The following is a 27989-nucleotide window of genomic DNA, read 5'->3' as shown; positions in this document are numbered from 1 at the left end:
CTTCCAAATACCAACACAGGTGGTAGGAGAGCCAGGTAGGGCTTCAGTATGTGAATGTTGCAGGAGGGCGGGGGGGGGAAACATTCAGTCCTTAACACTCCCCATCAGGTACTGAGTTAAATTGGTACTTCTCAGTCATGTGACTCAGTCTGCCCAAACATCCCCCATCCTGCCTTTCTGACCCCGGTGCCCACGCCTCCTCTCTGTGAGTAGTTGTCTATGTTTCCCTCATGTGCTTCCACCCCCAGGATGTGAGCCTTCTAAGGTCAGGCACTGTGTCTCGCTAATCTCTGAACTGTATTGACTCAACATGTAAGAGCCAAAAAAAAAAAAGTAGGGCGCGGCCGGCTCAGTTTCGATGACGTCTCTGGTTGGGTCCCAAGTACCAGCCACGCGCTCCTAGAGCCATTTCTGGTCCATGTGCTCACTCTCCAAACAAATCTCTTGGTCAGAATAGAGGTCATCTCTCTTCTCAGTGGTCAAATGTTTTTGCTGAAATGGAAAATTTGTTTTTCTTTACCTGAGGCTGTGCTCTGAGGGCCTGTTGAGAAGAGCACTCTCTGCAGAGGCTGAGCAAAGGGCCCCAGCACCTGCCCCAACTCCTGGCCAGCATCTTGGCTCAGGGCCAAGGAAGGACATTATCAACCACTCGAATGAGAGGTTCCCAAGAGAGAAACAGGAGCAGCTGTGAGGCAGTGCCCTGTGGGCCTGATGTGAGGGGAGCTCGTCCCTTGGGAGGGTCTCCCAAGACACCATGACCCCTCCCTTTCTGCCCCTGTCACTGAGGCATTCCCCGGGATTGGGCTCTGCAGAAGGAGAGCGAAGCTGAGGGCAGACTGGAGTCTGTGGAGTGAGCCACTGGGTTGGGAACGCAGTTAGGGCTGTGGACGGGTTGGGCCTCCAGCCAAGTGCTGTGTTCACAGATGCTGACGTTCAAAAGTCACCAACCCTTGAGAAGGTGTTGTTCATTTTACCAAATGACCTTTTTTTTTTTTTTAATTGGAGTATAATTGCTTTAAAATGCTGTGCTAGTTTCTGCTATACAATAAAATAAATCAGCTTTATGTATACGTATAATCCCTTCCCTCTTGAGCTACCTCCCACCTACCCCCATCCCATTCCACCCCTCTAGGTCATCACAGATGACCCTTTAAACCTAAAGAGCAAGTTCTAGGTGAATCCCCGAGGTGACCGTGGATGCCTGGGAGAATCCTGCAGACAGATCTGCTCAGTGTCTGGAACTTAGGCAGGGAGTAAACTAAATTACTGCTTCCCAGGTAGCTCAGTGGTAGAGAATCTGCCTGCAATACAGGAGATACAGGTTCTTTCCCTGGGTCGGGAAGATCCCCTGGAGGAGGAAATGGAAACCCACTCCACTATTCTTGCCTGGAGAACCCCATGGACAGTGTAGTCCCCTGGCAGGCTACAGTCCATGGGCTGACAGAGTCAGACATGACCTAGCGACTGAGTGTGCTCAAACAGAATTACTACTTTAAAAAAAAAAAGTTCTTTGCAATATGTAAATTATTACTCCAATATGCTTTCTATTCTTCAGTTGGAGCTGTGTCATATATATTGGGTTGGCAAAAAAATTCATTCAGGTAGTGAATATGTTGTTCAATACAGTTCTTGGTGTATATGAAAAAGTATGTATTTTCTTTTTACTTAAAACTGAAAACTTTTTGGCCAGCCCAATAATTCAACTTGCGTAGATTCAGCTCTTTATGTCAAGAACGACAGACACTCTCACACACACACACACACACACACTCTTCCTTTGTGCTGGTCCCGCAGCCAGCTTCTTGACTCAGACGCACTCAGCCCCATCTGGTGTAGGTTGGGAGCCTCACACCCCCACCAGCAGCGCCAGGGCCTGTGTGCTGCTCCTGCAAGGGAGGAGCATCGTGCTATGTCCTTGCGTTTAAACATTTGGGATTTCCTGGTTTCAGAACACAACCCTAAACTCAGGTCACCAGGGCCGTCTGTGTTAATGGCGTCCCAGCCACCCGCCCGGCACTGGACGAGAGCTGCTTGGACTTCATGGATAAGCAGTGTATTCCTGCCTGTAGGGTGTTCAGAAGGTGATTTGACGTTAGCTGGTGCTTTGAACTTTTAATTTGAAAATCAGACTACGAGTGAGACGTGACCCCACTACACTAATAGAATGACCCTGCGGAGGAGAGAGCAGTGTTGAAACAGAAGGGATCACTTCTGAATGACCCCTTTGCCATGACTGTTGCACTCACCGAAGACCCAGGATGTGGTCTGAGCCTTTGTCCTTTCTCCTGGGTGTCACCAGCTTCTGACTCAATAAGTGGATTTATATCAGGAGTAGCGACCAGGGCTCCCCGTGTTTCTAAGAAGCCCCTGATTGGCCATAGCCTAAAAACCGACAACTCTGGAATATGCATGTGCTAATTTGATGTATTTTTAAAGCTAGAGAGTGCCTGTTGACTAAGATATGTTAAGGTTCATTTGCACTAGTTCTCGATAACTGTAATATTTTTAAAGGATGACTAATAGAACCATAGGAGTATCTGGAATGAAAATATCTCTTTTTCATCATCATGCCTGTTTTATCATCCAGATAAGCACTAGACACAGTGGGTCAAGGTCTCAGTCGAAGTCCCGACTCTGCCCTTGATTAGCACAGTGACCACAGCTAAACTCTGGGCGTCAGGGTCCCCATGGTTGACAACAGCGACCCATTGCACAAACTTGGTATCAAAGGCAAATGAAAACAACATCGGACTGTGCAGCACAGGGAACTCTATTCAATATCCTGTAATAAAGCATAATGGAAAGGAATATGAAAAATAATACACATATATGTGTGTAACTGAATCACTTTGCTGTACAGCCTAAACTAACACAACATTGTAAATCAACTATACTTTAATTTTTTAAAATTATTTAATTTGGGACTTCTCTGGCAGTCTTGTGGTGCTTTCAATGCAAGCGGCATGGATTCAGTCCCTGGTCAGGGAAGAAAAAAATCCCACATACCGCATGACCAAAAAAAAAAAAACAACTTTTTTTTAAAAATAACAAACAGCCCTGTGATAACATAAATTAAAAAAACAGCTACAATTATTCTTAAGAATAAAATTTTAAAAGGCAAGTGAAATCCTGTACAGAAAAGAGTTTGACAAATTGTGAAGTGCTGTAAGTAAATGAAATGTTCTGGGTTGAAAGCAGGAAATAAATGTGTTGGTGGAACCACAGATATTCCTGACTCCTTTGGAAAAGCCTTGGGGGAGGATCCTTAATGTGCCTGAAGTCATGGAGGGTTTCAGTCCTGGTGATGTTTCTTTGCTCTAGTAAGCTTCCAGACCTTTGTCTCCACAGGCATCTCATTCTTGCAGATAATTAGAGTCTGGTGACTCTTCCCTCCCGCTTCCTTTTTCTCTGTGAAATCACTGGCCCTCCTACTTCCTTATGATGGTGGAGAAGCAAGACTTCTCCCATGACTCCCACGGATCTCCACGGCCCCCAAGTGGACCCTGCATTGGGGATCTTGTCTTCACTGCCTCCTTACTTTTCAGTTCATATCATCTACTTTGTTGGTTCTGGTCTTGTCTGGATCGAGCTGGGAAGAAGGACCTCTAGTTGGGTTCTAACCACCTGCACTGCCGCAGGGAGAAGGCTCAGGAGAGGTTGAACCCAAGGACATTTTAAATGCAAGTACTTTCATCAGAGTTACGTTACCATGAAAGAATTTTAGAGAAACTATCTTTAGGAACAAATTCTACTGAACCAGTTTGGTTTCATGTTGATTTTTAAAAATATAATACAATTGAATTTTATCTCCATCAGGTTTATTTTCCATTTAGCTTTTACTACAAAGCTTGGATTCGGTTTTTTGTTCATATTATGTGTTACTGACCATAGCTTCTTCTATAGAAAGCTCTCTTGTGGCTTTTCTTTCCATCAAGACCAATTCTCTAGGTTAAATTTTGCAAGTCTAAATGCTTTTATGAAAATGGGTTCTTTTGTCAAAATTTAGACAATGCTAAATTATTGTTGTTGTTTAGTCACTAAGTCATGTCCCACTCTGCGACTCTGTGGACTACAGCACATCAGGCTTCTGTGTCCTCCACTGTCTCCCAGAGTTTGCTCAAATTAATGTCCATTGAGTAGGTGATGCTATCTAACCATCTCATCCTCTTTCGCCCCCTCCTACCCTCAGTCTTTCCCAGCATCAGAATCTTTTCCAGTGAGTCAGCTCTTCACATCAGGTGGCCAAAGTATTAGAGTTTCAGCTTCAGCATAATGTAGTATCCAACATAATACTAAATTATACCACATGCCATTTTAACTGTTACCAATTTTACTCTGATTTGATTCTTTCTACTGGTAGTAGCCAAATTATGATTAATATTAGAGATAGAGATAGAAGCAGAGATAGAATGGAAGGAAATAGCCTGGAGTCAAAATGGTAGGGCTTTTCAGTGCCATTACATTAATCATTAGGGAAATGCAAATCAGACCACAGGAGATGCCACTTCATACCCACTAGGGCAGCTGTAATAATTTTTCTCATGGAAAATAACAGGTGTTGGCAAGGATGTGGAGAAATTGGAACCCTTGTATGTTGTTGATGGGTATGTAAAAGTTTCAGTGCCATGGAAAACAGTTTGGTGGTTCCTCAGAAAGTTAAGCATGCAATTACCAGATGACCCAGAAATACCACTCCTTGGAATTTCCCCAAAGAATTAGAAACAAGTATTCAGTCAAAAACTGGTACACAAATATTCATATCAGCACTGTTCATAATAGACACAAGTGGAAATAATCCAAGTATACATCAACAGATGAATGGATAAGTGTGATATATCCATGCAATGAAATATTATTCAGCCATAAAAAGGAATGAAGTGCTGACACATACTACAACATGAATTAGCCTTGAAAATAAAATGTAGGTGAAAATTCACAAGACAAAAAATCACATATTGTATGGTTCCATTTATGTGAAATATCCAGACTATACAAAACCATAGAGACAGAAAGCAGATAGATGAGTGGTTGCCAGGGGCAGGGGGAGGGGAGAAAGTGATTATGTAATGGGTATAGCATTTCCTTATGGAGTGGTGAAATGTTCTGAAACTAGGTAAAGGTGATAATTCCACAATGTTGTGAATGTATTAAATGCCACTGAATTATAGACTTAGATGGTTAATCCCATGTTGTGTGAATTTTATGTCAAAAAGATGAAAGTGAAAGTCGCTCAGTTGTGTCCAACTCTTTGGGACCCCATGGACTATACAGTCCATGGCATTCTCTAAGCCACAATACTGGAGTGGGTAGCTGGTCCTTTCTCCAGAGGATCTTCCCAACCCAGGGATTGAACCCAGGTCTTCCGCATTGCAAGCAGTGTCTTTACCAGCTGAATCACAAGTGAAGCCCAAGAATACTGGAGTGGATAGCCTATCCCTTCTCCAACATATCTTCCCCACCCAGGAATTGAACCGGGGTCTCCTGCATTGCAGGCGGATTCTTTACCAGCTGAGCTACTAGGGAATCCCGGTAAAAGATAGTGGGGGCAAAATGACGGGTTATGTAACATGTGTTAATTTAAGGTCAGTAAAATCACTGACCAGGAGTCATAAAAACTCTACTTGATGTCTCCTTTAAAGAAAACAACACAAACTTTATATATATATGTATGATACTTGCTTTTATAAAGACAGGTGTGTGTGGGAAAAAAACACACTTGAGCAAGTTGCCTGTTTCTGACCTATGCTATGTCACAAGTGAAGCAGATACTTCAAAGTAGATACATTTGAAAATAATGGGAAAATACTGAGTTGGGACCAGGTTTGGGGAACAGGAACAAAAAGAAAGAGGAGACTTTGGGAGAACTAGAAGAAGCATTGTTGTTTGACGGGGGCTGCGGGGTGTCAGGGGCACTGAAAAAGCCTCCTTTTTAATATTATTTATTTGGTTGTGTCTCTTGTTGTGGTGTGTGGGCTCCAGAGCAGGCAGGCTCAGTAGTTGTGGCACATGGGCTTAGTTGCCCCATGGCATGTGGGATCTTAGTTCCCCAACCAGGGATGGAACCTATGTCCCCTACATTGGAAAGCAAAATCTTAACCACTCGACCACCAGGGAAGTCCCTGAAAAAAAGCTCTTGAAGCAAAGACAAGTCCAGCTAAAAGCCTTGAAAATGATGTTTGTCACTTTTCTGCCGCCCAGCGTCCATTCCTCCTCTCCAAGGGCACACACATTTCCTTTGGGGGACGTTCTTCTCTCACAATGCACATAAGTAGCAATTCAAGGTGCCCTACCCACCCACTCTGAAATTCCGTGCTAGAGCAGCCCCCTGGTTTCCTTCCTGGATCTGCGCTCTTCAAGCCTGCTCCGGCCTCTTGTCCATTTGGGGAACATCCCAGCATCCCTCTAATATAAGAGGAGTTAAGTTAGTCAGGGCTGGGTTGTTGCTTTAACCAAAGTATCCTGTTTGATACAAAAATAAAATGCCAAGAAGTAACTGCTAATGGGCATTTGGTTCACTGGGAAAGACTTGGTGGGGGAATTAATCTCAGACAACATATCCTGAACATCTGTTGTGTGCCAAGCCTGGAGCCAACTTGGTAGAGAGGTGCTGGAGAGAATCAGAGGGAATAATAGCTAAGTCTAGGTCCCATAGCTATAAAGTGGTTTGATCTATTAATACATCCAAGGGACCCAAGTCCCATAGGGAAGAATCGGTCACCCACAGATTTAGGGCAAAGATGAGCATTAGTCAGCTTTTTTTCCAACTGTCTTATAAACAGCCCAGCAACCATCTGTCCTTGTTCATGTGAACTCCATCTGCCCAAAGGTGGTGTGTGTGTGTGTGTGTGTGCCTGTCAGGAGGGATGTGGGTGGGAAAGAGGTCTACATTTTCCCTTGAGGGCTTTTCCTTTGGGCAATTCTGTTAGTATAGCCAGATGTTGATTATAAGTATGTTCAGAAGATAAAGACATACTGGCCTCTAGATTTTATTGTGGTCTTCCAGCTTCTTTCTTAGCAACAGGATTCATTAACCACTGACCACAGCACGACATTGGACAAAATACCATCTAGATAAGTAAAGAAGTAGAAGACATCTTCACCTTCCTGGGAGTCAGGAGTAAAACATGCCCAGATGCTAAGTCTTGAGAGTAACTTTTAAAAATGTAGATATGAATGCAAATTTGTATAGTGAAAACTCAGTATTGAAACATGAAGCAAGCTATAAAAGTTTTACTATAAGACAATAAATACCTGAATAATGGAGAGATACACCATGTTTTTGAATGGGACCAGTCAAACTGTACAGATGTCAATTCTTCCCAAAGTAGTATGTGTTTGGTGTGTTTTCAGTTTAAAAATCCTAAATTTTTCATAGAGCAAGCTAATCCTATAGTTCATCTGGAAACTAAAATGCCAGAAGTCTGCCAAGAAAATGTTGAGTGAGGTAGGCCTGTACTATCAACTCTCAAAATACTCCATAAAGCTATGTTAATTAAAAGGATACCATATTGGCACAAGAATAGACAAAGAAATTGATGAACCAGAATAGAAAATGCAGAAACAAATCCAAATATTTCATTGAGAACTTGGTATATATTTAAAATGATGGTCAAAAACAGTAGGGAAAGGATGGGCCATTTATGGTGGAAGAACAATTAACTGTCAGGAAAAAGATAATGACATCTTCACATTTTAAAAATAAGTGGATTTAAAAGAGTAATACATTTTCAAAAACTATAGGAATAACAGAAAGAAGTATTGGGAATATACTTATAATTGGGTGTTGGAATAGTTTCTTTCTAAACAAAATGCAAAACACAAAGGTTTTAACAAAGAAAATTAACAGATTTAACCACAACACATAAAATTTATATAAGGTGAAAGACAAAATTAAAATATGCAATACAGTACCTTGGTAGTTAAAAGAAAAAAGGAGATGTTTTCAGGTGTTAAGATCCCAGACTAGTCCTTTCCCACTTCCACACTAGCTCTCCTCCCCCAACCCTTCCATAAAGGGCGGGGCAGTGGGTGGGGTGGTGGGGCTTGGGCCTTACAGCTCTCCTTTCTGCCTCTGCTCATCCCAAACCATGGCAGTGACAGTCACCTCATGATGACTGCAGTAGGTGCTCAGCACATGCTTGTGAAGTTAATTCACACACACACACACACATAAACGGGACAGACTGGGAGAAAACCTTTGTAAAATATAATATATATAATGACTTAATGTAGGGATGATAAAAAGGAAAAAAGAAAAGTATGATAGAAAATGGATGAAGGATATGGACAGTTCACAGAAAAGAAATACAAATTGCGAATAAGCATATTAATCAAGGAAATGCAAGTTCAAATAAGAAACTTTTGGCCATAGATTGGATCAACCTTAAGAAACACAAATTGAAGTGAAATATCCATTTTTTGCCTATAAAAGTAGCCAAAATGTGAAAGATTGATAACACCAGTTATTGATGAGAGTGAAGAAGACAGGTACTTTCATACACACTTGGTGGGAATGTAAATTTGTCCCTCTTTTTGGGGAGGCAGTTTGGTGATACAGTAGCATTTAAAATGCACGTAGCTCTTGTGTGTGTGGTTTTTTCATTTTTTTAAATTTTTATTTATTTCTGGCTTCCATGGATCCTAGTTGTGGCTCTCAGGCTTAGCTGCCCTGTGGCTCGTGGTATCTCTGTTGCCCAACTGAGGATAGAACCCAAGGCCACTGCACTGGAAAGTTGAGTCTTAGCCACTGTGCCACCAGTGAAGTCCCAAGCTCTAGGTTTTACTTCTCATCCTCTCGGCCCCCTCCATATTTCCCACATCACTGTGTAGTCAAGGCCCGGCTTCGTTATTGCATATGCTGTGCTTAGTCGCTTAGTGATATCTGACTCTTTGTGACCCGGTGGACTGTAGCCTGCCAGGCTCCTCTGTCCATGGAATTCTCCAAGCAAGAGTGCTGGAGTGGGTTGCCATTCCCTTCTCCCAGGGACCCTCCTGACCCAGGGATCGAACCTGTGTCTCCTGAATTGCAGGTGAATTCTTTACTGTCTGAGCCACCAGGGAAGCCCCTCTTTATTGCATAGCACTAGGCTTCCAAGGAGGTACAAGAAGAAGCTCCCAGATTCCTTAAGGGCCAGGCCCAGATCTGGGCAGAAGACCTCCCACCACATTCTCCTGGTCCAAACAAATCACAGGCCTGCCTGGACTCACAGCGTGTGCAGACGTTTCTAGCTCCTAATGGGAAGAGTGGCTTTCGGGGACAGGAATAGGTAGAATTATTGGCAGCCATATTTTCGGATGAATTATCCCATAGGTAGTTAGAGTAAAACATATTCCTCCATGTATTATTTCAGCAGCATTTCTTAAATGTTTCCATATTCATACACATTTCAAATGTTCCACTGTTTCGATCCAGATTTCTTCACTGAGCTAAACCATGTAATGAGGCACCTATTCTAGCTTTTAATTTCTTAATGTTTTTCTTATGATCTGTGGATTGGTTATATAAACAAACAGAAACACACAGTAAAGCTCCACTACAGTAAATGCTATGCAGAAACTCAATTTTGTAAGCCCTCGTGTTATGTTACTGTGAAGTTAATTAAAGACAGTGTTTTATCAGTAGGTGGTAGTGTCATAAAATGATAGATTATGAAACCTCCTCTGTGCACAACTGACTTTACACTGAAGGTTCCAGATGACCCTGAGGCAGTCGCTTATTCTCATACACACACACGCATGTACATATGCACACACGACTTGAGAATTTCATCCCAGCCCAGTCTGAGAACAGTGCTAAGTAGCCTCGAAAGAGCTCAGCAGCCAAACCAATCATGCCACAGCCAAGTTCACGTTATTATGATGCCTATGATATTTTAATCATATCTTTGTCTTTTCAGTGGGCTTACCTTGTGGCTCAGCTGGTAAAGAATCCACCTGCAGTGCAGGAGACCCCGGTTTGATTCCTGGGTTGGGAAGATTCCCCTGGAGAACGGAAAGGCTACTCACTGCAGTATTCTGGCCTAGAGAATTCCATGGACTATATAGTCCAGGGGGTTGCAAAGAGTCGGACACGACTGAGCGACTTTCACTTTTCACACCAGTGGGTCTGTACTCCTCATCCGCAAGTCCTACCTACATGTTTAGTGTGTGTCTAGTGCCATGAGGACAGACACAGGGGAGAGTGAGCCTGGCTCCTGCAGGTGGCAGGGAGGAGTGTTCTTGAAAAGACTGTATTTTAATGAAGCCTCAGGAGTGCCAGAATGGAGTTATGTTGCGGGGTGCTTTGCCAGGAGGCACAGAGAAGAGGCAGCTCCCCCAACAATCTGATTGGAAGTGACTCTTGAGAGACAGGTAGTAGCTGGGCAGGAGAAAAAATTAGATGTTAAAAGAGAGAAGGAGGGACTTCCAATGCAGGAGACGTGGGTTCAGTCCCTGGTCAGGGAACTAAGATCCCACACGCCAGAAGGGCGACTAAGCCCACGTTCCACAACTAATACAAAAACCGCAACTAGAGAGAAGCCCAAACACCACAACAAAGAGCCTGCTTGGGGCAACTAAGACCCAACGCAGCCAAAAGTCAGTTCAGTTCAGTTCAGTTGCTCAGTCGTGTCCAACTCTTTGTGACCCCATGAATCGCAGCACGCCAGGCCTCCCTGTCCATCACCATCTCCCGGAGTTCACTCAGACTCACGTCCATTGAGTCCGTCATGCCATCCAGCCATCTCATCTTCTGTCGTCCTCTTCTCCTGCCCCCAATCCCTCCCAGCATCAGAGTCTTTTCCAATGAGTCAACTCTTCGCATGAGGTGGCCAAAGTACTGGAGCTTCAGCTTTAGCATCATTCCTTCCAAAGAAATCCCAGGGCTGATCTCCTTCAGAATGGACTGGTTGGATCTCCTTGCAGTCCAAGGGACCCTCAAGAGTCTTCTCGAACACCACAATTCAAAAGCATCAATTCTTCGGCACTAAGCCTTCTTCACAGTCCAACTCTCACATCCATACATGACCACTGGAAAAACCATAGCCATGACCAGGCGGACCTTAGTCGGCAAAGTAATATCTCTGCTTTTGAATATGCTCTCTAGGTTGGTCATAACTTTTCTTCCAAGGAGTAAGCATCTTTTAATTTCATGGCTGCAGTCACCATCTGCAGTGATTTTGGAGCCCCCAAAAATAAAGTCTGACACTGTTTCCACTGTTTCCCCATCTATTTCCCATGAAGTGATGGGACCAGATGCCATGATCTTCATTTTCTGAATGTTGAGCTTTAAGCCAACTTTTTCACTCTCTTCTTTCACTTTCATCAAGAGGCTTTTTACTTCCTCTTCACTTTCTGCCATACGGGTGGTGTCATCTGCATATCTGAGGTTATTGATATTTCTCCCGGCAATCTTGATTCCAGCTGTGTTTCTTCCAGTCCAGCGTTTCTCGTGATGTTTCTCTGCATATAAGTTAAATAAGTAGGGTGACAATATACAGCCTTGACGTACTCCTTTTCCTATGTGGAACCAGTCTGTTGTTCCATGTCCACTTCTAAGTGTTGCTTCCTGGCCTGCATACAGATTTCTCAAGAGGCAGGTTAGGTGGTCTGGTATTCCCATCTCTTTCAGAATTTTCCACAGTTTATTGTGATCCACACAGTCAAAGGCTTTGACATAGTCAATAAAGCAGAAATAGATGTTTTTCTGGAACTCTCTTGCTTTTTCTATGATCCAGCAGATGTTGGCAATTTGATCTCTGGTTCCTCTGCCTTTTCTAAAACCAGCTTGAACATGAGGGAGTTCAGGGTTCACGTATTGCTGAAGCCTGGCTTGGAGAATTTTGAGCATTACTTTACTAGCATGTGAGATGAGTGCAATTGTGCAGAGTTTGAGCATTCTTTGGCATTGCCTTTCTTTGGGATTGGAATGAAAACTGACCTTTTCCAGTCCTGTGGCCACTGCTGAGTTTTCCAAACTTGCTGGCATATTGAGTGCAGCACTTTCACAGCATCAGCTTTCAGGGTTGAAACAGCTCAACTGGAATTCCATCACCTCCACTAGCTTTGTTTGTAGTGATGCTTTCTAAGGCCCACTTGACTTCACATTCCAAGATGTCTGGCTCTAGATTAGTGATCACATCATCATGATTATCTGGGTTGTGAAGATCTTTTTTGGACAGTTCTTCCGTGTATTCTTGCCACCTCTTCTTAATATCTTCTGCTTCTGTTAGGTCCAGACCATTTCTGTCCTTTATCGAGCCCATCTTTGCATGAAATGTTCCCTTGGTATCTCTAATTTTCTTGAAGATATCTCTAGTCTTTCCCATTCTGTTGTTTTCTTCTGTTTCTTTGCATTGATCGCTGAAGAAGGCATTCTTATCTCTTATTGCCATTCTTTGGAACTCTGCATTCAGATGCTTATATCTTTCCTTTTCTCCTTGGCTTTTTGCCTCTCTTCTTTTCACAGCTATTTGTAAGGCCTCCCCAGACAGCCATTTTGCTTTTTTGTATTTCTTTTCCATGGGGATGGTCTTGATTCCTGTCTCCTGTACAATGTCACGAACCTCATTCCATAGTTCATCAGGCACTCTATCTATCAGATCTAGGCCCTTAAATCTTTTTCTCACTTCCACTGTATAATCATAAGGGATTTGATTTAGGTCATACCTGAATGGTCTAGCGGTTTTCCCTACTTTCTTCAAATTAAGTCTGAATTTGGCAATAAGGAGTTCATGATCTGAGCCACAGTCAGCTCCCGGTCTTGTTTTTGTTGACTGTATAGAGCTTCTCCATCTTTGGCTGCAAAGAATATAATCAATCTGATTTCGGTGTTGACCATCTGGTGATGTCCATGTGTAGAGTCTTCTCTTGTGTTGTTGGAAGAGGGTGTTTGCTATGACCAGTGCATTTTCTTGGCAAAACTCTATTAGTCTTTGCCCTGCTTCATTCCGCATTCCAAGGCCAAATTTGCCTGTTACTCCAGGTGTTTCTTGACTTCCTACTTTTGCATTCCAGTCCCCTATAATGAAAAGGACATCTTTTTTGGGTGTTAGTTCTAAAAGATCTTGTAGTTTTTCATAAAACCATTTAGCTTCAGTTTCTTCAGCATTACAGGTTGGGGCATAGACTTAGATAACTGTGATATTGAATGGTTTGCCTTGGAGACGAACAGAGATCATTCTGTCGTTTTTGAGATTGCATCCAAGTACTGCATTTCGGACTCTTTTGTTGACCATGATGGCTACTCCATTTCTTCTGAGGGATTCCTGCCCACAGTAGTAGATGTAATGGTCATCTGAGTTAAATTCACCCATTCTAGTCCATTTTAGTTCGCTGATTCCTAGAATGTCGACGTTCACCCTTGCCATCTCCTGTTTGACCACTTCCAATTTGCCTTGATTCATGGACCTGACATTCCAGGTTCCTATGCAATATTGCTCTTTACAGCATCGGATCTTGCTTCTATCACCAGTCACATCCACAACTGGGTATTGTTTTTGCTTTGGCTCCATCCCTTCTTTCTTTCTGGAGTTATTTCTCCACTGATCTCCAGTAGCATATTGGGCACCTAATGACCTGGGGAGTTCCTCGTTTGGTATCCTATCATTTTGCCTTTTCCTACTGTTCATGGGGTTCTCAAGGCAAGAATACTGAAGTGGCTTGCCATTCCCTTCTCCAGTGGACCACATTCTGTCAGGCCTCTCCACCATGACCCGCCCGTCTTGGATTGCCCTGCAGGCATGGCTTGGTTTCATTGAGTTAGACAAGGCTGTGGTCCTAGTGTGATTAGATTGACTAGATTTCTGTGAGTATGGTTTCAGTGTGTCTGCCTCTGATGCCCTCTTGCAACACCTACCATCTTACTTGGGTTTCTCTTACCTTGGCGTGGGGTATCTCTTCACGGCTGCTCCAGCAAAACACAGCCGCTATTCCTTACCTTGGAGCAGGGGTATCTCCTTACCACTGCCCTTGTTGACCTTCAACGTGGGATAGCTCCTCTAGGCCCTCCTGTGCCTGCGCAGCCACAGCTCCTCAGGTTGCTCCTCCCGGCCGCCGGCCCTGGCCTCTGGCGTGGGTGGCTCCTCCCAGCTGCCACCCCTGGCCTCGGGCTCGGGGTGTCTCCTCAAGGTCACCACCCCTGACCTCGGACGCGGGGTGTCTCCTCCCGGCCACCGCCCCTGACCTCAGACGCAGGGTGGCTCCTCCCAGCCGTTCCTGTGCCGTCACAGCCTGGCACTCTAGGCCGCTGCCCCTGACCTCGGACGTGGGGTAGCTCCTCGCAACCAAAAATAAATAAATATAAATTTTTTAATGAATAATTATTTAAAAGAAACAGAGAAGGAGAGAGCATTCCAGGCAGAAGAAACAGCCTGAGCAAAGGTAGTTGGGATAAAAATAGCTCCTGGGTGGAGCTGGGCTGGTGGTTCAGGTTTTTTGGAGCTTAGGCAGAAAAGGTAGGCAGGCACCAGAGTGTGGTGGGCCTCCTAAGCCAAGCTACTGGGACTCAAGCAATGGAGGACTGTGGCCAGGGTTATGTGTTAGTTATCCCTCCACTGGTTGGGGGATGCCAGAGTCAGCGGGAACAAGACTAGAGGCTAAGAGGCCACTTGAGGGAGGCAGATGCCAAGATCCAGAGGTGCTGACAGGACATTGAATCTGGAGCATGGCCTCAGGGTCATCACATGTGTCATGATTATACACGAAATCTGTGACTAGCCAAATGGAAATTTTATTCTTTGGTCATCTACTCTACGATTATATTATATTACAAACAAAATCAGAAGATTTTTTATTCCAAACAAGATCAGAAAATAAGTAGATGAAATTTAACCCATTCTTCTGACATTTTTAACCTCAGAACATTTCCATTTTTAATTTACATTATAAACAAACTTTTTTCCCAACTTTTCCTCCAGGAGCAATTGGAAGTTCAGTTTCTTGGACCACTCTCCCACCCCGATGCACAATTTATCGTCCAATTTAGTAGTCTGATGGTCATCCTCATCATTTTTCAACAGGGTTTTTATTGTTTAGCTGCTTATGGTTTTTATTGTTTAGCTGCTTAGTCATGTCTGACTATTTAGCAACCCCCTGCCAGTCTCCTCTGTCCACGGGATCTCTCTCCCAGGCAAGAATACTGGAATGGGTTGCCATTTCCTACTTCAGGGGATCTTCCCAACCCAGGGTTTGAACCCAGGTCTCCTGCATTGCAGGTGGATACTTTACCACCGAGTCACCTGGGAAGCCCCTAAGTAGTCTGAAACCCTTCATAAATTCTGTTATCTAAATCTTGTATAGTATTCAACTGTCCAATTGACATTATTTTTATAGGCTTGCTTTCTGTTGCTGTTATAATCCACTCATCTCTTATAAATGCTTCTGCCTGCTTTCCAAAGGCCATGCCCTCTGCACTGAGATTTACACCTGTGGTGTGACATTGGCAAGTGATTTCATGTCCTTAGGTCTTAAAATACTCTTTCTTATCCTCCCTGCCCCCACAAAAGAAGCATGTCTGGGAACTGGCTTGCTTAAGGTGATAACTTCCCTTCTCTTAAACCTTGTGATGAATTAATTAACAGTTAATGAATTACCAGGGGAAAAAAAAGAGTAAATCTGGTTTAAGGAGAGGATCTAGGATCATCTGGTCTGATAAAAAAGATGATCTCGAATCGGCAAACAAACATTAAGGTAAATTCTTAACAAAATATTCCCACTGTGATACGCTACGGAGATGGATTGACGTCAGTACCAAATCCTGCTTGACCATCAAGCTGGGGCTCAAAGCCGAAGAAGAGAAACAGATAGCAGTTTCAGGAGATGGGATCATCTTGCAAACTGTGATTGTGAACCGTAATCGTTTCTTAACTTGGAGCAGCTTATTTTTCCCAGTAATTAACTAGTTTGTGGTTTTTGCACTTCCCTCTGACGACCAGAGTCACTCTGTGTTTTCACGAAGGACAGTTGTTAGGGTGGTGTCGTGCCTTGCTTGTGCTAACAAGACTTTATCCTTCATTAATCCAACAAATATTTACATTGCTCTGCCCTTCCAGCACATTCTCCGGAGCATACAATGCTGCCCCCCCCCAACACACACAGACACGCACAAGGCACTCGACAGACTCTCGGGAGCTTTGCAGCCCTTGCCGGTTTAACAAAGGCAGCAGGTTGTGTTCATGGGGTCACCCCTGCAGCTGTGACTGCCTTATTAGGGGAAGGCAAAGAAGTGAGCATTTAGTGTGCGTAGGCGCCTGCTAGCTATTTTATATACATTAGCTCAGTTGATAATGAGGCTAACCCTGTCAAGTAGCATGTGTTCAAAATGTACTAGTTGCTTTCTTTCTGTTCTACATTATGGAAATAACCCATGTTGAATTAATTAACACCTTCAATTTGAAATCCTGTCTATACAAGCATGTCCTGGTTGATTTCTAAAGCTAATCTGATGCATCAGTGGGAAAAAGGAGTAAATCATGGCCTGGATGTAAGGTTGAAAAAAATATCCTATTTGTGCTTAGTGGACAGAATTTGCCAGGGGTGGGGGAAAAAGGTTGAAAAGCTTTTGTTCCAAGAGTTTTTTAGAGCGTTATTCCAAGAGTGTGGGAAAATTGACCTCTCCTCTCCTTCTTTCTCAGATACATCCCACCATTGATCTGGGGGAAAAGTGGACACATCCAAACAGCCTTGTATGGGAAGATGGGAAGGGTGAGGTCGCCACACCCGTATGGGCACCGGAAGTTCATCACCATGTCTGATGGAGCCACTTCGACCTTTGACCTCTTCGAGCCCTTGGCTGAGCACTGTGTGGGAGGTGAGCTAGTTCAGGTTGTGGGATTGGGCCAGCGCTCAGGGAGTGAGCATTAATCCCTGAGGGAGCTCGGTATGAATGCTCAAGCCACTGACTGTCACTGTTGCATCCAGGGGGCCCACAGGAGAGCAGCTGAGGTGCTTCACTCAGCTCCTGCCTGCAAGGACTGGCTCCAGCATGGGCTGGCCGAGTGCCTTGTAGGGCTCTGCAGAGAGCATTGTTGAATACAGTTTTTTAGTCCTCTTGTGAAATAGAAAGGTTTGTGTAAGAACTTGGAGCCCAGGATCAGATCTCTGGTTTGATAACGGCAACAGAAGCTGGCCTGGTCTAAGTGTTTCATATATACTATTATCTCATTTAATCTTGACAACCACCCTGAAAAGTCAGTGCCTTATTATCCCTGCTTTACTGATGAGGAAACCGAAGCTTATAGATGCAGTGTGGCTAGTCGTCTTTGTTGGACAACAGCAGGTAACAAAGCCTCTCAGGTACCCTCTGCTTAGGTTTTCAGGGGTCTGGGACACCTATTTCTCAGAAACAACCGCAGTTTCTACTGCTGATAAAACTCTCATTGTTCCGTCCAGGCTGCACAATAAATAGGCATTTAAAAATCACAAGGAGGACTTTTGAGGAAGTGGAGTTACACGGCAGCATCCTCTGAATGTTGTTTCTACCAGAAGAGAACAATATTTTGATTTCTATAGTATTCAAATGCACCTGGTTTTTTTTTTTTTTTTTAATAGGAGCTCAGTAAATATTTAGGGGTAAATTCCAGTAAGTATATTATTATAGCTCTCAGTTATTTAAAGCACTTAGAATTGCTGAGTAGCTAGTGACAACGTAGCTTATATTCCCTCTGTCAGGAATGCTTGTCCCAGACTTTCACATGACTGCTCTCTTGTCACTTAGCTCTGTGCTCCAATATCACCTCCTCATAGGGATGGTCTCTGATCCTTCCCGGGAAATCCATCACACTTTCTTGCTCAGGTTCTTCACGGTACCTGCCCATCTCTAAACTTATTTGTGTAGTTGTTTATTATCTGTCTGCTAGAATGTTGGAATCCTCCAGAGTCCAATAAACAGCCACAGAAGGAATGAATAAATGAATAAGTTGGGCGTTTACAATGTGTTTATATTCTTGTAGCTGATCTTTCAAATATTTACTTCTCTACCAAACCCAGTTAAATATTTTTTCCCCTTGTATCTAACGCTCTGACTTCTACTATTGAAGCACAAAATTTAACCAGTCTGCTCTTCTAGGACAGAGGTGGAAAGCTGAAAAAGACAAAACTTTTATTCTTTTTTTTTTTTCCAACTTGTCTCTATCTTTCTATCACCCCTGTGCCCAGAAAGAATTGATGAAGGTAGTTCTAGAAAGCAGTATTTGCATCCAAGAAATGCTTTAAGGAAAGCAGCCCTTTCCCCCCACTTTTTTGATTTTTTTCTGACAACAAAAGGAATATTCACTTTAAAAAATGTAGATAACATAGAAACTTTTTTTAAAATGAGAAAATAATCATCAATAATCCTACACCCTGCATACCATTGTTAACATTTTGTTCCATTTACCTTCAGTTCTATGTAAAATAGAACTGAAAAATTTCAATTACTGTACATTATAAGTATATTCCCATATCATTAAAAGTCTAAAATGTCTTTAATAACAAAAGTTTAATGATTGCTTAATAGTCTACCATGTGGTCATGACATAATTTAATCATTCTATTTTTGAACATTTAGCTTGCTTATAATTTTGTTATTCTTAAGTAATTCTTTGATAAGCATACTTATTCATAAAATTTAAGGTAGGATTCCAAAAATTGGAATTTCAAGATTTATTAAAAATTTTAATGTTCTTTATACATTATTGCATAAGAATTTAAAAATTGTCTCAACTTTTAGAAGGAAAATTTATGATTGAATTTAATGACCTAAATACCACTTTTCTTTTAAAGAAAAATATATAATCATATTTTCAAGTAGGTAGTTCATATTCATGGTAGAAAATTCAAAAGTTACTAAAGGACATACAATAAAAGTGTAAATTTCTCTCCCACCCACCCTTACACCCCAGTGGTACCAACTGTTAGGACTCATGTGTATGATTCCAGAGCTAGTGGATGCATTTATAAATATAGATGTCTTCCCCCACCCCCAGATGATAGCATAGCATAGCCTTTTTTTGCATCTTGCTCTTTTCCACCTAATATTTATTGGAGAGCTTGCCTTAGCAGTGTATATAAAAATGTCTCATTATTTTTAAGGACTACATAATATTTCTTCATTTGGATATGCAAAAACTTATTTAACCAGACCCCTGTTTCTGGACATATACATTATGTTCAGATTTCTGCCATTACTGCAGATGTATTGCTTTGTGTATGTACCATATATCTGTAGAATTAATACCTGAAAGTAAAATTGTTGGATCAAAGAAGTCTGTGCAAACACAGTTTTTTATTTTTTCTGTTCATTGACTCTTTCATACAGAATTTCATATAGAAACTAAGAGTGATGCTCAGAAATTTGTATGGTGGTTTGACAGGAATTTTATATCTGTTGAATCTAGTACTGAAAAATTGAGATTTGTATTTCTTCATTTTATTTTTCTAGTAATTAATTTTTATTGTATTTTATTTTTCAAAAGCATCTGCCCTTATGGATTGGACTTTTAAAAAACTGACCCTTCACTGTAAATAATTTGAGAAGCACTGAAGTAGACAGTTCCAGCTAGAAGGGAAAGTTACTCTGTCTCAGAGAGTAGAGTGAAAAGATGAATGTTAAATTTTCTCCTACTGTTTTCTAAGCCAGTGAAGTGTAATTGTGTCCATTTATCACGTCAGTATTTATTGGCTATCTCGGAATCTCCTTCTCCACCCTGCAGATGACATTACCATGGTCATCTGCCCTGGAATTGCCAATCACAGCGAGAAGCAGTACATCCGCACCTTTGTCGACTATGCCCAGAAAAACGGCTATCGGTGCGCTGTGCTGAACCACCTGGGCGCCTTACCCAACATTGAACTGACCTCGCCACGCATGTTCACCTACGGTAAGCTGGGGCCAGGGCCAAGTGGAGTCCCCCCAACCTTTTATTTTTTCTGTTCCCACTGCAAGTGTGCTGCTGCGTCTGCCTCTGCCTCTGCCTTACTTTTCTGAGTTTAGAGTTTGTGCCCATGTGCAAGAGCTGGTGGGGCACACAATTGTAACAGCAGGGCATTTAAGAAGCTATGCCTCCCAACAGCAGCTCAGTGGGGCCCTGGAACCACCCTCCTCTCATCCCATCTCAGGGGCAGGAGCTAAAACTCACAGGCTTAGGTCTTGCACAGCGCCCCCTGCTGGTAAGGTAATGCCCTTCACTCATCCCTCAGGACTCCTATGAGCATTGTGATGAGGCTGGTGGATGCCAGTGGCAAGGGAATCTGGTAGCTTAACAACCCAGTGGCTTTCAGGCTGCTTGAGGACAGGAATTAAATCTCATATTTAGATACATGCTTCTTGCCTTTAATTGAAGTCCTGTGTTAGGTAAGGCTCTGTGTTATAGACTGCTCATTCTTGAATCTTACTTAACTCTCCCTTCAGATTAACTGTGAACACTCATAAATAATAAACTCTTAAAATATGTGTCTGTATATATGTACCAACCTGTGGGGTGTTCATAAGTAAATCAATTATAATGTGTTTTCATGGGAAACAAATGAAAATTATATCTATAATCTCACCATAACTAATTTTCTATTTCTTCATCCTCCCATTCTTTGATCTACATGTACAGTTTTTGAGTGCAGTCATAGGGTGTATATCTATGGTGACTTAGTTTAAATAATTTTATATTCACTAACATAAAGATGCATAGTCATTTAATCTTTTTAAAGAGCCACCTTGCTGTGATTATCCCGTTATAGTTTATTTAACCATTCCTTTTTGTAGTCATTTAGGTTATTTAAAGTTTTTCAGCATTTTAAATAATGAAGCTATGAATAATTTTACATAGAATCTTTTTCTTCTCTTTAATGACTTCTTGGGAGTAAATTTCCAGGAGTAGAATTTTGGAGTCAGCATTTCTTATGCATGTTTATACATATTGTCAGATTGTCCTCCAGCAAGGTTGTTCCAGTTTATTCTGCTTTTGGTGGCATGTAAGGGCAGGTAGGGAAGCGTGAGCAGGTTCACCTGCTCTGTGCCTGGCTGGGGGCTCCCCATCCCACTCCTCCTCGGTGTGCACTCCCACCTAAAGACACCCATTTTACAGACTCTCTTCTGTAAAACAGTTTGTTTAGTGGCTTGAAGATATAGGTGAAACCCCAGATTTACACATAAGACAGGAACATGGGACCCTGATGCTGGGAAAGATGAGGGCAGGAGCAGAAGAGGGCGTGACAGAGGATGAGATGGCTGCATCACTGACTCAAGGAACGTGAGCAAACTCCGGGAGATAGTGAAGGGCAGGGAAGCCTGGCCTGCTACAGTTCATGGGGTCACAGCATTGGACACGACTTAGCAACTGAACAACAGGCACATGGGGAATAGTGAGTAAGTGGGAGACAGGTTTGGGTCCAAAAGACAAACAGAATCTAACAAAAATTAAAACAGTGGGGAATGATGATAAGGTCTGGGACTTCCCTGGTGGTCCAGTGGTTAATACTTCACCTTCCAATGCAGGGGTGGAGTTTCAATCCCTGGTCACAGAGCCAAGATCCTACATGCCTTGCAGCCAAAAAGCCAAAACATAAAACAGAAACAATATTATAACAAATTCAATAAAGACTTTAAAACTGGACCACAACCAAAAAAAAATCTTAAAAAAAATAAGATCCTGTACTTGGATATACAAATTCAACTTCACGAGTAGAGAATGGGGAGGTATGGCTTGCTTGGCCATAGGATCTGGGATGGGAGCATGAAATGCTAAAAGCATGAAGTGCCAAGAAGACAAGAAATACTGCGAGAACGCTGATCACGGGCCCAACACAGGGAAACATCCATTTCCCTTGGACAGAATCCCTCCCACTTCTGCAGCAGCCCTTGAGGCGGTTAGTAAAACTGTGATGGAAAGACTGAAGCCCAGAGAGGCTAGGTAATTCAGGCAGAGAGATAGAGGCAGTAAGTAAAACAGGCAAGATGAGAGCCTGGATCTGGCCGCCCCAGCCTCCAGAATCCTCTGAGAAGAGCTGGGTGTGTGTGGTCCAGGCCCCTGCCCCACAGCGTGCTGAGCCATAGGGACAGGAGATTAGATTAGGGGGCATTCACACCCATATCCGGAAGTCTAGTGGCTAAAGGAGAAGAGAAGTGTTGCTCAGTGTGGCATGTGGTCACAGAGCGGCCACCCCGGCCCTGCCACTGGCTGGCCATGTGTCCTTGAGTTTGCTTAACCTCAATTCCAGGTTCTTCACCGGCAAAGTGAAGATTACAATTTTACAATTAAATGTGGGTTACCAAGGACTTAGCTGGCAATTGAGTGCATAACATACAGTAACAGCTTATTAAATGTTCGACTTACACAGATACTTAAAGATCCATTAATGCTAGTGAGAGATTAGCAGTGCTCTATGTGGCCAAGATAAATAAGTTCTCCAGGGGCAGATGGGAGTATCAATAATAATTACAGTACAGTATGATAAGTGAACCACTGGAGAGGGTCTGGTGGGCACACCACCGCAGTGTGAGGAAACCAGCCTCTTTCTCTGTAGGCAAGGAGTCATTCGTGGAAGGAAGTGTTCTCCCGGAAAAAGCATTTGAACTGGCTCCTCAAAGTGAGGATGGGGGGTTTCCCTGGTGGTCCAGTGGTTAAGACTCCATGCTCCCAATGCAGGGGGCCCAGGTTCAATCCCTGATCAGGGAACTAGATCCCATGTTCGGCGACTGAAGTCGAACAGAGTCGCACTGTGTCTAGTCGCACAGCCAAATAAATAAATATTTTTTTTAAATGGTGAGGATGGTTGCAGCTCATAAATAGAGGGAAGAGCTGTAGGGGAAACAGTAGTACAGCTGCTTTTACGAGCATTTCACACCTAGGCTGGCCATCAGAAAGGAAGAGCCGTGGGATTAGAATGCCTAACATACAGTTAACAGCATGTGCCTAACATACAGTAACTCTATGCGACCGCATGGACTGTAGTCCGCCAGGCTCTGTCGTGGAATTCTCTAGGCAAGAATACTGGAGGAGGGTTTTGCCATTCCCCTCTCTAGGGGATCTTCCCAACCCAGGAATCAAACCAGTAGTAGTGGTACAGCTGCTTTTAAGAGCATGACACACCTAGGCTGGCCATCAGAAAGGAAGAGCCATGGGATTAGATGAGTCCATGTAGGGCCAACTCAGCCCCCACATTTTTCATAAAAATTTAACTGTTTCCTTCTTTGTTGTTGTTACCGTTTGCTTCATCAGAATTTTAGAAGTAAATTCCTATAGTGTATTATATTTTAGTAGTATTTCAGAAAGACAGGTGACCTAGAAGATATGGATGATTTTTCTAGCTGTGCTAGTTAGTTCTTTTGTTTATCAGTACATCTTTGACCTTTTCAGATGCATTGTTTAACCATCAGTTAATAAGGTCAAACAAATGTGACCTTAGGTCAAAAATCCAGAACCTCAGTACTTTGTTGAAATCCAAACAGAAACATCTTTGGTAGCTTTGAGAAAGTGTTAGTGCTTCCATAAGCGCTGTTCATTCCGGGGGACAGTGGAGGACAGGAGGCCTGGCATGCTGCACTCCATGGGGTGGAAAGTATCAGACACGCTTAGCGACTGAACGACATCCCCGTCCTTACTCAATGGCCCAGGTTCACTGAGCAGCTTCCAGCCAGAGCAACACCCAAAGCACACCACCTGGGCAAGCCTAACTTCGCATGGTTGGGGAGGCGCATTCCCCCCAGAGAGGGAAAGTAGATTTTGGTGAATTCTAGCACACTGTATTACAATTTTTTTTTTTTTTTAACTTTTTTTTTACAATTTTTTTTTAAAGGCTTTTTGATATGGACCACTTTTTAAAGTCTTTTTGAATTTGTTACAATATCTCTTCTGTTTTCTGTTTGTGTTTTTTTTGGCCGTGAGGCACGTGGGATCCCAGCTCCCCGACCAAGGATCGAACACGCACCCCCTGCACTGCAAGCGTGGAGTCTTAACCACTGGACCACCAGGGAAGCCCCTGTATCACAGTTTTGGAATAGGAATTTTATTGTATAAATTAACTTGGAGAAGTTTATTGTCATAGTACTTTCTCATCCAGGCATATGGGACTTCCCTTGAAGTCTTTCTTTATTTTTCCCATAAAGAACTTCTGGCTGTTAGTGTAGGTCCATGGTTATCAAGATTAGAATTCCCCTGGGAAACTTCTAAAAGATACCAACGCCAGGGGCCAGGCCCCAAGAATGCAAGGCCCGCCCAGGGTGGAGAACCATAGATGTAGCTTTTTCACATTGCTTGTTTCCTGTTCAGCTTTTCCTTTCAACATTTTATTATACAGTTGTTCAAACTATAGAAAAGTAGAGAGCATAGTAAAATGAACTCAGGATAAACCCATCCCTCAATCTCAACAATTTCTCAGCTTTGGGCCAGTCTTATTCCATCTGTTAACCACCCCTTCCTGTGTCCCCCTTCAAAGATTATTTTGGAGCAAATCCCAGGCAGCCTATCATGTCATCTGTGACTGTTTGAGTGTGTGATGCTAAGGTACACGCACTCTTTGTTTTAGTCTGCTAGGGCTACCAAAACAAAACACCACCGTCTGGTGGCTTAACTACAGAAATGTATTTTCTCGTGGTTCTGAAGGCTAGAAGTCCAAGTTCAAGCTGTTGGCAGGTTTGCCAAGGCTTCTCTCCTTGGTTTAGAGATGGCTCGCTCTCTCTCTCTCTGTGTCCACATCTCTGTCTATATCCTAATCTCTTCTTATCAGGATACCAGTCAGATCGAGTTGGGCTTCCCAAGTGGCGCTAGTGGTAAAGAATCCGCCTGCCAGTGCAGGAGACGCCAGAGACTCTGGTTTGATCCCTGTGTCAGGAAGATCCACTGGAGGGGAAATAGCAACCCACTCCAGTATTCTTGCCTGGAAAATTCGATGGACAGAGGAGCCTGGCAGGCTACAGTCCATGGGATCACAAAGAGACAGACAAGACTGAGCAACTGAACCACTGCCACCACCATGTTGGGCTAGGGCTCACCCAAAAGACCCCAGTTTTACTTGACTACCTCTCTCTAGAAGCTCTGTCTCCAAACAGAGACATTCTGAGGTCCTGGGGCCTAGGACTTCTATATAGGAATTTGGGGGGGACGCAAGTCAGTCCATACCATAAACGTAAACCACCATCACACCTGAAACAGTATCCGTCACAGCCGTTCAGTTTCCCCAGCTGACTTCTTTGTTTTGTTTTTCCTTTTTAATTATAAATTTGCTCCGTTCAGGGTCGGAATCGGGTCCCATACACTGCAGCTGGCTGAAAGGTTCCCTAAACCTCTTTCAAATCTCCTTCCCTGCACTTGTATTTGGCTTCCGCTCACGTCAGCCTCCTCCGTGTGGGGTGACTGGCTGTGACGTGAAGGAGGCGCCTGATCTCTGAGACATGCCACAGCCCACCCAGAACATACGCGGGCACCGGGGCACTGGCCCGAGGGCCCCGCTGACCTCAGGCTGCCCACGTCCTGTGCGGAAGGCCCTTCCCTAGCCCTCGCCGGGTTGCTCCTTATCATTCAGGCCTCCACCAAGATGCCACCTTCCTGGAGAGCCCTTCCAAGACTGCCCTCGAGCCACCATTCTCATCTAATCCCCCTCTTTACGTCCGCCAAGGCACTTATGATTTGGTGAGACCGTGTACTTGTCTACCTGTGTGTTTCCTGTCTCTCCGTCCCCAGTCCCCCTCCACAAGCACCAGAGGCCTTTGTTCTCCGGCTGTGGCTGCCCGGCATCTCTGCTTGGCCCCTAGAAAGTGCTCGCCCGAGTGAGGGCTGAGGGGTGGAAGGTGACGTTATGCAGATGGGCACGTCTCAAACAGGTGTGTCTTGTGGTTGTGTGACCTGCCCTTGTGCAAACTGTGCCACTCTGGAGCAGATGGCAGGCCCTCCTGTCACGGAGAGCCCCTTCTGGCCTTTCAAAACTGTGAGTTCAACCAGAGGCAAACTAAAGAGGGCATTAACAAGGGCTTCTTGCAGCTGGCTGAAAGGTTCCTTAAACCTCTTTCAAATCTCCTTCCCTGCACTTCCTGTGTCCCACCCACCTCAGATCTCTCTGAGAAAATTGCAGGAAGCCTTTTCCTGCTTACCTACCGACTTTGTTCTAAACCACATAAGCACTATTCCCTTGTTATTGGGCATCCTTGCTGATGTGATTAGAAATTGTTGGCCCTAGATCTCTCTTGAACAGAATTTCCTAAATGGATAACCGTATATTCTTGTGACTTAGAATCACAGGAATCCTTCCTGCTGCTGCCTTTGAAAACATAAATTCATTAAAGGAAAATCCCTCATGAAGCAGTTACCATTTACCTCGTATTAACAGTGCCAGACATGCGCTGACATCCATGGGTGTTACTTCCCTTGATCCTCCTGATGCCTCGGAGGTTGGCATTAGTTTTCCCTCTTGCCAGGCTAAAGGAGGTTAAGTACCTTGCCTGGGCTCACACAAGCAGAAAGTGGCAGGACCCGCCTTCAAACTGCGTGGCTCTTAACCCCAGCTCAGCGCCACCTCTGTCATGGTGTTCATTTCCTATCTGAGACACTGCTTATTAGAGTGAGGGGCTTCCCGGGTGACTCAGATGGTAAAGAATCTGCCTGCAATTCAGGAGACAGGGACCTCTACTCAGTACTCTGTAATGGCCTATATGCGAACAGAATCCAAAAAGGAGCGGATATATGTGTATATGTATAACTCATTCACCTTGCTGGGCAGCAGAAACTAACACAACATGGTAAATCAATGATACTCCAATAAAAATTTAAAAAACAAAGTTGAGTAACTTGCTTCAGGTCACAAAACTGATGAATGGGTGACCCAAGATTCCCTCTCCAGCAGTCTAGTCCTGGAGTCCATACCTTTTTTTTTTTTCAAGCTTTATGCTTCATTATGTGTTTATATATATATATATATATATATATATATATAGTTTGTTTGTTTGTTTGCTACAACATTGCTTCTGTTTTATGTTTTGATTTTTTGGCCACAAGGCATGTGGGATCTTAGCTCCCCAACCAGGAAACCTGCACTCCCTGAACTGAACATTGAAAGGCAAAGTCTTAACTACAGGACAGCCAGGGAAGTCCCTTGGAGTTCATGCTTTTGAACAACAGGCTAAACAGCCTTTCTTTAAAAAAAAATTTTTTTATTTATTTCATTTTTGGTTGCGTCAGGTCTTAGCTGTGGCACATGGGCTCTTCCTTGCAGCCTATGGGCTTCTCTCTAGTTGTGGCGCTCAGATTCCTGAGCGAGAGGGCTCAGTTGCTCCATGGCGTGTGGGATCTAAGTTCCCCGACCAGGGATCGAAACTGCGTTCCCTGCATTGGAAGGCGGATTCTTAACCACTTGACCACTGGAGCACCAGGGAAGTCCCCACACAGCCTTTCTGTGTAAGGAACTACATCCTGCCGATATTTCTAAGGAGTAAGGAAATAGTTCCCAGTCAGATATATTTTAGATTTAAAGCAAAACAACAGCGAGAGCTTCTCAGAGTCACAGAAATAGGCCTGGTTGGTTTGAGCTCCATTTTTTTTTTTTTTTTAATCTCACATCCTACAGACATTCATGAGGCCAGACCCCGAGATGAGAATACGGGTGGTAGTCTAAGCCCCCTGCTTTCCTAAAGCTCCTTGTCTAGTGAGTAACAGCTCAGCGTCGAGGGAAGAGGTTGGGAGACAGTCCCAGTCAGGCTGCACTTGCTGGCTGGGCTTTTCCAAAAAGAACATTTACCAAACCGCACCCTTTTTAAGGACAGGAGCCAGACTTCTGTGTTTAATTTTCATACTATGTTAATCTCCTGCACCTAGTGGATCACTCAGAGATGCTCAGGAGAGGCCTGTGGAAGATGGCAGTGTTTCAGAGTCTGCATTCCCCAGTTGGGGAAGTCAGCAGTAATATAAAGGCACACAGCGTGGGGTCCAGCAAATACCACTACATGGCCGTGTTACTGCCTTTTTCCATCTTTCACTCTAAGTTTGTATGTCCTGTGAGCCCTCGTAGACAAGAAAAGGTGGAAGTTCACTGGAACCTTTAAAAGGCCTAGC

General features: G+C 43.6%; 1 protein-coding gene across 1 annotated transcript in view; it reads left to right on the top strand.

The window, feature by feature from the left end:
- ABHD2 (abhydrolase domain containing 2, acylglycerol lipase) overlaps positions 1–27989 on the top strand; it is a 117755-nt gene that overhangs the window by 57135 nt on the left and 32631 nt on the right. Inside the window, exons 4-5 of the mRNA XM_040257578.1 lie at positions 16611–16786; positions 19668–19835. Of these exons, the coding sequence (XP_040113512.1) occupies positions 16611–16786; positions 19668–19835 (344 nt within the window). The remainder of the gene's footprint in view (positions 1–16610; positions 16787–19667; positions 19836–27989) is intronic.

This window comes from Oryx dammah, unplaced genomic scaffold (assembly GCF_014754425.2).
Source record: "Oryx dammah isolate SB20612 unplaced genomic scaffold, SCBI_Odam_1.1 HiC_scaffold_16, whole genome shotgun sequence".
In the NCBI taxonomy this organism is placed as follows: domain Eukaryota; kingdom Metazoa; phylum Chordata; class Mammalia; order Artiodactyla; family Bovidae; genus Oryx; species Oryx dammah.
The sequence above is the reverse complement of the archived record's forward strand: the minus strand, read 5'-3'. Positions and strand labels throughout refer to the sequence as shown.